The 10,950-nt window shown below is 50.6% G+C and overlaps 1 protein-coding gene across 5 annotated transcripts in view; it reads left to right on the top strand.

Annotated features, from left to right (window-relative positions):
• The first annotated feature begins 625 nt into the window (after window positions 1–625).
• The window catches only part of Trib2 (tribbles pseudokinase 2), a 25,543-nt gene continuing 15,218 nt past the window's right edge, over window positions 626–10,950 (top strand). The window contains exons 1-3 of one of the 5 annotated variants that reach the window (XM_010629040.2): window positions 626–730; window positions 1,064–1,630; window positions 6,694–6,986. In XM_010629040.2, coding sequence (XP_010627342.1) covers window positions 1,361–1,630; window positions 6,694–6,986 — 563 coding nt within the window. In that variant the 5' untranslated portion in view covers window positions 626–730; window positions 1,064–1,360. The other 4 variants (XM_010629039.2, XM_010629037.2, XM_010629038.2 and 1 more) reach the window with 4 other exon arrangements.

The raw sequence follows: 10,950 nt of genomic DNA, 5'->3' as shown, positions 1-10,950 counted from the left end.
AAAAAAAAAAGGAAGAAAAGAAAAAGAAAAGACATCAAGCCATCAATTTTCTCCAAAAGAAGAAGAAGAAGAAAAAGAAAAAAAAAAAAGCCAACCCCGCCGCCGGGCAGTTTGGGTTCAGGCTACAAAAGGGTAGACGGAGTGTTTGCAAATTATTCCTAAGCAAGATCCAGATTCTTCGGCGGACGGGAACCGCGCGGGTTGGCAGAGCCGACCCGGGAAGCATCCTCTTCACAGCTCCCTCAGGACCCCCGGAAGCTCGAGCCGGGGAAGTCGGAGACCATTGCTTTCCCTGGTCCCGCCCGTACTTTCAAACAAAAATACAGGTGAAATAAATATGGCAAAGTATTAATAATAGGACATTTTAGATAATGGTTATATTGAGTACTCAATGTACTATCTTATATTTTTAAATACAGTTGAAATTTATCATTATAAAATTTTAAATTTAAAAGGAGGTTATTTATGGAATTGCTTTCATAAAACTATTTTTTTAAATTCTCATTAAAATATCTGTATTAATCTCTAGTTTGATCATTTGGTATACATTCAACAACTGAAATTTCTTAACATATAGTAGCAAGGAAAACATTTCCTTTCTTCTTCCACAATCTTTTTTTTTTTCTTTTTGTTTTTTTTTTTTTTGTTTTTTTTTTTTTTTTTTTTTTTTTTTTTTTTTGAGAGCTCTTGCAATCTTGGAAAAGCCTCAGACGCCATCTACAGTTGAAACGTAGGTAACTACCCTCTCGGGCAGCCACCCCCTCCCTTCCACGCCCCCCACCCTTTCCTCCCAAAAGAAGGGGGTGCAGCGCGATTTCTGGCTGCCTTGCGTCGCGAGAACCGGTAGACCCGTGCTAATTTCCTTTCCTTTTCTTTCTTTCTTTCTTCTTATTTTTTTGGGGGTGGGTGGAGGGTTTAGTTTCTAACGCCTGCAGACTGAGCCACCGCTGTGCGCGCCTGGAAAATTGCACAAACTACTAGGGGTCCTCTGCACTCCGGAAAGCTGCCTGGGGATCGCTTCGGGGAACCGGCTCTGCAGCTTCGCACCATATTTCTCATCTAGATCCACGTTGGAAGAAAGAGGGAGAGAGAAACTCAGAGCGCGGCGATTCTGCACATTTTGGATAACAAAAGGACCCGAGTTGGCTGCGCACCCAGCACCCCCGGAGCCGGGCGCGGAGCAGACGGGGTGCCAGCGGCGCCCATCTGGGGGCTCCTGACTCTTTCTCCACGTAGCCCCTCTCCTGCCCCCTCCCCTCTTATCCCCTTTAAAAACCCGCGTCCAGGAGGCGCCCGCGACTCTGCTGTCCAGCGGGGTGTGTGTGTGAGTGTTTGTCGGTCGTGTGCGATCCCCACACTCATGAACATACACAGGTCTACCCCCATCACAATAGCGAGATATGGGCGATCGCGGAACAAAACCCAGGATTTCGAAGAGTTGTCCTCTATAAGGTCCGCCGAACCCAGCCAGAGTTTCAGCCCGAACCTCGGCTCCCCGAGCCCGCCCGAGACTCCGAACTTGTCGCATTGCGTGTCTTCCATCGGGAAATACTTATTGTTGGAACCTCTGGAGGGAGACCACGTTTTTCGTGCTGTGCATTTGCACAGCGGAGAGGAGCTGGTGTGCAAGGTAAAGCGCCCCGGGCCTGGGAGGTGGGAAGTGTGGGATGTGGGAGGGGGCTGATTTTTGTCTTTGGGGAAAAGATTTCCCTGTCCTTTGGAAAGGAGCGGCGGAAGGTCGCCGGGGTCCTGGAGTCCGGGGGAGGGAGACTGTCTGGATAATCATGCATGACCTTGTTAAGTGGGTGTTTTTATTTTACGTGTCCCCGTTGAGCGAGTTGCGAAGTTTTTAGAGCGTTTCAGACAATGGGGCGGGCTGCCGCGGGGCGTTTTGGGGACAACCCGGCGCGGGGAACACAGACACGCGTCCTCTGCAGGGCTGAGCACCTCCGGAGTGCGGGGCCGGGTCCCGCCACCTATGGGAGCTTTCTCGCCCTGTGGAGGGCCCCAAAGCACCACTCAAACTAGGGAATCCCCCGTCCTTTGAAGACTCCGAGATCTGGGTTCCTTTTGCAGCCATTGTTGTTAGCGCGCAGGTGTTAACCCTTTGTCCCAAAGTGCCCTTTAAAATAGATGCAAAGGTGTTCCCTCTGGCAGAGCCCCGGTCGCAGCCAGCGGAAGGAGTTTTTCTTTCTTTCTTCTTCTTCTTCTTCTTTTTTTTTTTTCCTCCAGCCGAGGCCGGGAAAGGAGGTTTGCGTGGGTATCCGAGCACCTTTGGGTGAACAGTGAATCTTTTGGGTTTTCTTATCTCTGGGTTCCCTTGTCTGCTCCCCTCCTGCATCCCTGCTTCTTGTTCGTCTCGCACACACACTCCGCCTGTCAGGGTCAGGCCAGCATTTATTTGGAACCCCCGGATGTGCATGCTAATAGCTAGGTGAACTCTTGGCTTTCCTTGGCTTTGACTCTGAGTAGGGACTGATTTGTGTCTCTGTGTGTCCGTATGCCTTTGTGTGTGCTCTGGGAGCATTAGACGAGGGATGAAGAGGAAGAGAGTTTTAAAAAAGGACTAACAGGAAAACCTGGAGCTGGACATAGACCAAGAATTCATAGCCATTTAATTTTAATTTGCTCACTGTTGTAGCCTTGAGTGGGGGGGGGTGGCTGGGGATGTTACCTTGACATGAATGCTGTGCATTACAATAATGTGTCCCATTTCCCCATTAATCACAGACTGCTCTGTGGAGTTGCCTTATATTTCATGCTGGGCTGGAGTGTTGCACTGAAAAAAAAATTGGGTCGGTGGAGATTCAGAATCTGTTTTGTGATTGTTCCCTGCAGACCTGAGGGAGAAAGTCGGAGACTCTTCAAATACTGCTCCTTCGTGGTAGTGAGCTTTGGTATCTTGCGTCTTTTCCAAGTCACTGAGCATCAGAGCAACTGTGCCCAGTGAAGGAAAAATTCAGTAGGCGACTCAGAGCTGGAACAGATCCTCAGAAGTCCTGCGTGGTTGCACAATAGGGGAGTCAGCCTTTGAAATGAATGAATTCCGCAGGGCTGCCACTGCCTTATGACATGCACGTTCACGCAGCACTGGGTGCTTTCCTCCTCCTTTTTTTTGCTCAACTTCAGTACAGCATTTTAGTATTTTTCAAAGGCTGGAGGTGCTTTTTAATAGAGACTGCAGTCCAAGTCTGCAGGAGCATCTCGCTGGCATTTCTTTGTTTAAAAATCAGATGACTCTGGCCTCTGCTCTTTCTTTCTGCCTTCAGATCGTTCAAGACGTGTTTCACTGTAGGCTGACCTTACCGTGGCATTCGCAGACTCGCTCTCTGCCCTAAAACTGCACTTAACCTGCCAGTTTAGTTATTGCAAAGATTGAATCAGCCCCTCACCAATGATAGTGTGGCTGTGAGTGAATTTAAGTGCAGTATCATCGTTCCGCCTGACAGAGGTCATTGCTTTCAGACATAGCATCTTCTGTTTTTCCTGCCTCGTTCCCGGAGGTGATGTGGGTGACTTCTTCTGGAGTCATGTTGTGTATATCCTAGGAAGCCCCAAGTGCTTTTAATGAAGCAGCTTCCATGAATCCCCGGGAGAAACACTGCTTAGCTTTCCTTCAAGGCTCAGTGACATCGGCACAGTGAATCGAGTTCCTTTTTGATGTCTTAGGGTGTGGGGCTCATGTTTCCTAGCCCTGCTGACCCCAGAGGGGGGATAAAAAGTCTTCAGGACAGATCAAATGCAAAGATGCTGTTTCTTCTGTAGGGTTCCCTTTGAGGGGGAGAAGAGCTTCCAGGGACTTAAAAACAAATGGATGCCGCCTGTTCATTGTCTCCCTGTGCCCGCCAGGCCAGGCAGATGCCGAAGGAGCTTTGGGGGTCCTTAGTTGTATCCTTTTCAAAGAAATGCTGGGAGCTGCCTCGCAGGCTGACATCATTACTATCTTGGCAGTAACTTTCTTCTGCAAAATGTTATTAATGGTGGCCCAGTCTTCCTGCCTTATCTGAACTGTCACATTATATAACGGAGACTCCAAATTAAACATTTACAGGAAGCTGGTAGCCAGGCTTCTGGCTTGATTTTTGCACTTGAAAGTGATGCTTTAAATACCAATCCAAGCCCACAAAATGCCAGGTACAGCTACTAATAAAAGTTTGGCCCCATCCCATTTGGGAAAATGTAAGTGCTTCTTTTATTTCTCATTTTCTGGCCACCATCTTGGAATTTGGTCTCTTCTGCAGAGGGGTCTGAGTGCATTTTGAAGCTGCTGAACATGTGTTTGCTTTTTTTTTTTTTTTAACTCTTTATTCATTCAGTTTTTCAGCAGTGGGGAAACATACTAAGCTAACTGTACCAAGCCAAAATAAAAGGGGGGACTTTTTTTTAAGACAAAGATATCTGGAAACAGGAAGTATATTGCAAATAATCTGACTCTGAACCCTGGCCTCAGAATCCAAAGCCCGGCGCTTGCAAAGAGATCTTACGCAATGCCGCACGCTGACGTCCTCCTCGACAGAGGCAGAGCGTTTACTCCTCTATGAAATCACCCAGGCTAAGCGGCTGGGTGTGAATGTCGGCTTAGGCGCCTGAGATTCCTAATTGAATGGGCCTGTGGGGTCGCCACTCCGGGGTCGTCCTCTGCCAGCATCGGTGTGATTTGCGGTCTCTGGAGACGCTGAAGTATTCATTCTTAAATTCCAGGGCGGAGTGGCAGCAGCTGGGCCACTTCCCCAGACAGCTCATTAGGCTTCATTCACAACCTTCCTGTTAATTTTGCTTTCTCCGCCCCAGTTAGCACCTTGAGGTGCTTATTGTCTCTGTGACTCACAGGTTTGTTTTTTTAATGCATTCGTGGATTCCTACATGGCAGCCAATATTCCTGCAGGGATTTGGAAACACTGGGGTCCCCCACGGTCCCCTTCAGGGTGCTCTGGGCGGCCGGTGGTGCCTGCAGAGAGGCCCGGTGCACTCAATTGATTAGATTCCTGGGAGAGGTGCAGCCCTGGGAAAGGTCCCGAGTGTCTGGGTCAGGGTGTTTGCTCATAAACAAGGGCTGTCCAGCGACCCTACCTATGCCTTTCATCCATCCCGCTTAGTGGAGGCCCAGCTAGAATCAGAGCATCCAGGTTGGTGGGCTTCAGTCCAGCATTTCCCCCACCACTTTGCAAAATAATGAACAACAAAACGATTTGAGAATCTCAATGATGCCAGGCGTGCAGGGGCATGCCTGCAATACAAGCTACAGGGAGGCCGAGGCAGGAGGATTGCAAGTTCAATTCCAGCCTGGGAAACATAAAGCCCTGTCTCTAAAGCCTGAGAGTGTGGGTCAGTGGTGGAGCACCCCTGAGTTTGATCCCTAGCACCTCAAAAAAAGCTCATTGATTGCAAACTGGTAACAAGAAGCACACAAAGCAGCCCGTTCTCAGGGCTTTTGTGGGTGCAAGTAAGTGTTGTTCAAGGGAGCTCCCCAACCCCTTCCTCTGCTCTGTGCACCCTGCTAAATGCTCACCCACATTCCGGAAGCCAGGAGAACCACACTCCCAGCTCAGGCACCAGGATAACTGATGGAGCGCAGGCCTTCAAATGAATGGAAGCTTTCCTCTGCAGTCTCTGCCCTCTCTGCAGTATGCGTTTCCGTTCGGTCTGCTTCAAAGGTATCTGCGGTTCGTTTTCTTAAGCAACAGTGAGGTGGCATTTTGCAGGCTAAATCTGATTCATAAAAAAATCATTGCATAACTGGCTCATTGAGTTAGATGTCTGTGGAGGGAAGAAGCCAGCCGCTTCCTCATTGAGAAGGGCTGTGTCCCATGCCTAGCTCTGCCGCTGGGGGCAGGAGTTTTCAGTTTCCATCCTGAGCCTCAGTTTCCACATCTGTAGAACGAATGGATTAAATTTAGAAAACTACCCCAGGCATGGTTGTGCATGCCTGTATTCCCAGTACTTGGGAGGCTGAGGCAGACGGGTTCCCGTAGATTCACGTTCAGCCTGACCTACTAAATTAGTGTAAGGTCAGCCTGAACTAGATAGTGAGGCCTTGTTTCTAAACAAATAATAAACTTAGAAAACTATGAGGTGAAGTCTAGACATTTAAAGTATTAACTGCGAATACAGAGTGCTTACTCACGTATTTTTGTTCTTTCTTTGATTTTGAGGGTAGAGAAGGTATTTTTTATATTGCTTTTTGGTTTCCTTCTGTAAACAAAGGTGAACAGGCTGGTAACAATAATAATAATGTTAATTATTATTAATAGTAATAATAAGCTGTTGTAGTCGTTGCCACCTGTTATCCCCAGCACTCTAGGAGGCTGAGGCAGGAGAATCCCATGTTTAAGCGCAAGATTGGTTACTTAGAGTGACCCTGTCTCAATTTCTTTTAAAGGGAGAAGGGGTTAGGAAAAGGACCTAGGTTCAATTCCCAGAACTGCAAAACAGAAAACGAAAAACCAACTTTGCCATTTATACGCCATGTCTATTTTCATTTTCTCTCAGATTCCCATTTCGAGGGAAGTATCATTTGTCCGTTTTACACAGGAGAGCTTGGAGGCTCGGGGAGGTGAAGGGGCTCTTTCAGCTGGTGGCAGGCAGCGCTGGTGTGACCAGGACCTAGCCTAGACCCTTCTGTTCTCACACCAGCACTCTGTGACAAGGCTCCCGGGGGCGCCCCTGACCTGGGTCTTGCTGATCCTGTCCTAGGTGTTTGAGATCAGCTGCTACCAAGAGTCTCTGGCCCCGTGCTTCTGCCTGTCGGCCCACAGCAACATCAACCAGATCACCGAGATCCTCCTGGGCGAGACCAAGGCCTACGTGTTCTTCGAGCGGAGCTACGGGGACTTGCACTCTTTTGTCCGCACGTGCAAGAAACTGAGGGAGGAGGAGGCCGCCAGACTGTTCTACCAGATCGCGTCGGCCGTGGCCCACTGCCACGACGGGGGCCTGGTGCTGCGCGACCTCAAGCTCCGGAAGTTCATCTTCAAGGACGAAGAGAGGTAAGGATCCTCCGCGCTGGCCTGCCCTGCCCACGCGCTGGGCTGGGAGCCCCCGGCCATTTCCGAGGGAGGGGTTTTACCAAACGTTCAAGCACCGGTGTGGGCCATTCTGCGACCCGGTGGAACCTGTGTGTGGTTGTCGGCTGCAAACCAATGTGGCAGTTTTGGTGTCACCCAAAGCAGGAGTTTGAAAATTCTGCACCATCTGGAGACTTCCTGCGTAGAATCAGCTGCGTGGAATTCGTTCGCTCCTTGAGGACTAGTTCCTCAGCATGTATTTGTGAATATGAAAGTAAGTGAGAGAGCCTGGCCTTTAAAAGAAAGGTCACATTGGGCCAGGGATGTAGCTCAGCGGCACAGTGCCTGTCTGGAAAGCCCAAGGCCCCGAGTTCAATTCCTGGTACCAAGTTAAAAAAAAAATGAGAGGGATTAAGAGAAGTGTCACAGCTGGGTGTGGTTACACAGTACTGCCATCCCAGGACTCGGGAGGCTGAGGCAGGAGGACCACTTCTAGTGTGAGACCAGCCTGGGCTACATTAAGACCTCTTCTCAAACTAACAAACAAAGAACAGAAGAGTGTCAGACTGCACTTAGAGTGAACATGGGTCCTGCGTGCCGCGGGTGATGGAGAGCCATCAGCTCTAACTAGGACTTGAAAGGCTAAGAAAGGCTTTGTAGGGGAGAGGATGTGGACCCAGGCTTGGAGGAAGACTGCACTGCAGCGGTGCGGTGAGGACCCACACTGAAGTGTGAATGCCGCCTGCCTCCCGGAAGGGCTTGGCTGTCTCAGAACACAGCTTCCAGGGTGTGGGGCTTCCAGAACCTTTGTGGTGCGGCTGTTGTTTTCTTATTATGAGTGCGCTTTTTGTTTTTAGAAAGATGGGGAACCCGTTTATACTGGTGCTCACTGTACTCTAAGGCTGGGCCTGGAGGCTTATGTGGCTGTTGTTGTGGGTTTGCATGAGGCCCCTGAGTTCTCTCTCCCCTTGGAGAAAATCAGCCTCCCAGAGCTCCCTGGGGTTCTCTTCTGAGCCCAGGGCTGTGCACTGCATGCGTCCACTGAGAAGCGTTTCCCAGGGCTGGCTCTGGGTCGTCCTAGGTAGACCCATGACTGTGCCTTTCTGCTGTGCCTAGGCTGCCCTCCAGCCTCACGGCCTGGGATGGTTTCAAGTTACTGCTTATAGAAATGCAGCGGCATCCAGAAAAGAGGAAGGTCAAGGTCCAGTGACCTGTGTCTCCTCCTCCTTCTCCTCTTCCTCCTCTTTCTTTTCCTTCTTCCTCCTCCCCCTCCTCTTCCATCCCCATGGTTTAAAAAGGTTTGAGCAGTTAATATTTTGCACGTGGTTTAGGGTTAGCAGAGGGAAACGGTCTGCTACTTGATCCAAACGGAATAGTTCCATGGGCTTTCATTAGTCATGTGCATACACAGAGGCCTCCTGGGCTTCCTGGACCTGAAGAGGTTAGTTATTTCCCCATGTTTTACCTGCAAGGGGGACCAGGGGCAGCTTGTACACTGGCCTTTGATTGTGACACCTTCCTCGGGTTGACAATCTGAAGAAGCGGACATAGCCCGAGGTTATCATGGGGGGCAACCCTGGCCTTTCCCATTCTGCAGTTCAGCTGCCTCTGGCCTTGAAGCCTGAAGACCTGGGACCTGGATATGGTTTTGACTATACGAACTGTGTGACCTAGGCCTGACCCCTGCTCCTGTCCCTTCTGCTGTTGTCCTTGGGTCTGAGTCCAAGTTACATCATTAAGATCTACTGGGGAGGGAGGGAGAGGGGGAGAGAGAGAACAGAATATGACAAGAGTTATTTTCCCTTCCCTCTGTGTCCCACCTTTCTTGGAGGTTTAATAGCTTCACTTACAAAAGGGACACTCTGTGTTCACTTCTTCCCGAAGGATTACAGTTCGGTCTACTTAATTCTTTCCGGAAGTTGGAGAGGAGAGTATGGCTGAGTCCATTTTGTAGTTCATTTATGGCCAAGAAAGAACCAGAGTTAGGTGAGGTTCTTGACTAAGTCACCCCAGTTATTAAGAAACTCACTGGCCGCAGAGGGGTGAGCACCCTGGATCCCCTCCCCTCTCCCACAGGCGCTGCAGGTTGAGGGAAAGGGTCCCCTTCCCTTGGCTCTGAGGTCCCAGGGCCCAAGGGAGAAATATGAGGTGCAACACACAACCAACCTAAGGACAGGGTCTCTGACGTTCAACCTGGAGTTGGGCTGAAGTGGGGAAGAGCAGGGCCTGTCCCAGAGAGGATTGCGAGATGTCCAGTTGAGCGTGGAGCCAGGGCAAGAACCCTTTTTAGTTTTAAAGGAAAGGACATGGGCATCCAGGGAGCTCAGGCCCATTACTGACCTGAGGACGTCTGGGTCCCTGCTTGTCACCTGTCAGTCCCTGGGGGCCTCGGGGAGCACAGCAGCAGCCCCTGCAGGTGGCTGCAGAGGTGCAGGCTGCCCAGGTGACACCCTGCCCAGTGTCACACGGAGCCCTCTGGACCCCAGCACGGAGCTGCGGGCCAGCCCTGTGGGTCTGCCATTCCGGAGGGGACAGTGTCTCTGCCCCTGCAGCTCTGACCCTCATAGTGGCTTGCAGGTATTTTTTTCCCCATCTAACTAATGGAGTTACTGTAAAAGGTGAATAATGCCTAGTAGCTGTTTTCCTTCTTATTGTTTTGTTCCCTTACCGTTGTCTTAATTCCAAATGTGAAACTTCTGGTTTTGTCACTTAATGTTATTTTTCCCTCTGCTTTCTGGCCACTTCAAGTCTCAGTGTCTGTCTCTGTCTCTCTCTGTGTCTGTCTCTCCTCACCCCCCGTCTCCTGGGACTAGGGATTGAACCCAGAGCCTGTGCACTGAGCTGTATCCCATCCCTCTTTTGAATTTTTAATTTTGAGTCAGGATCTCACTAAATTGCAGGAGCTGGATTCCATTTTATGATCCTCCTGCCTCAGCCTCTAGAGTGCTGGGATGACAGGCGTGCACCACCATGCCCATCTCTTACTAGTCCTGGGTAGTGGCTCATGTATCCTGTGAGGGAGAACATGAAGCAAGGAGTCGGTGCTCAAATCTCGTGGGGTCTCCATGGGAGGTTTTCTCCTATCCCAGTGCCAGTCCCATAGAGCCAGCATGGCCTCCTACAGTGGGTACAGAATGGGCTGAATGTGGAAGATTTTTGCAAACTCAAACTGTGAAGTGTGTCTCTTTTTCTTTTTCTCTTCTTTTTTTTGCTTTTCTGGTGCAGGGGATCAAACTCCGGTCCTTGTGCTTGCAAGGCAGGCAGTAGAACCACTGAGCTAAATTCCCCAAGTGTGTCTGTGCTTGGCGGCTTGAGGTCAGAAGCCCTGATTTAAACTGAGAGCGGCACTGCAGCCGCCTGCTGCCCTAGGGCACCTCTGTGAGGAGCTGAGCACGGAGGGGTGTGGAGGGCTCCCCCTTCCCCCTGATTCTGCACACAGCTGTGCACCCCAGAGCTTCTGACTCCGTCCAGACTCGCCCCGCACCCCTGACTGGCAGGTGACACCAGGGCTCATCCCTGGGCTCTCTGCCGGTCTCCTGCCCAGGTGTCAAATGGGCAGTGGCTCCGACTCCTGCCCGCAGTTTTGCCTTGTCTGGGCTCTGGACTCAGCATCTGGCCAACACACCTGTTGTCTGCCTGCGCTGGTTACATCAAGGTTTCTGGGCTACCCGAAAGCCGAGTCCCTGGAAGGTGCAGGTTGGCGTGAACTTCGATGATCCTGTGGTTTGTGGACACAGCGGGTGCTTGGTGAGGGGCAGCTGCGGCACGATTGGGAGGAGCTGTCACCAGGCTCCCTGGGGCGTGAGCACCGAGGTGCTCTTCTGAACAGCCTTGTCAGTGCCAGGGCCTTGGGTGCAGAGGCTCAGACTGGGGCTACCTCCTCTTCCTCCTCTCTCTCTCTCTCTCTCTCTCTCTCTCTCTCTCTCTCTCTCGTTTTTCCGTACTG

Source organism: Fukomys damarensis, unplaced genomic scaffold (genome assembly GCF_012274545.1).
Source record: "Fukomys damarensis isolate Sample0158 unplaced genomic scaffold, DMR_v1.0_HiC HiC_scaffold_25, whole genome shotgun sequence".
Taxonomy (NCBI): domain Eukaryota; kingdom Metazoa; phylum Chordata; class Mammalia; order Rodentia; family Bathyergidae; genus Fukomys; species Fukomys damarensis.
Note: the sequence above shows the minus strand (reverse complement) of the source record. Positions and strands in the feature narration are given on the sequence as shown.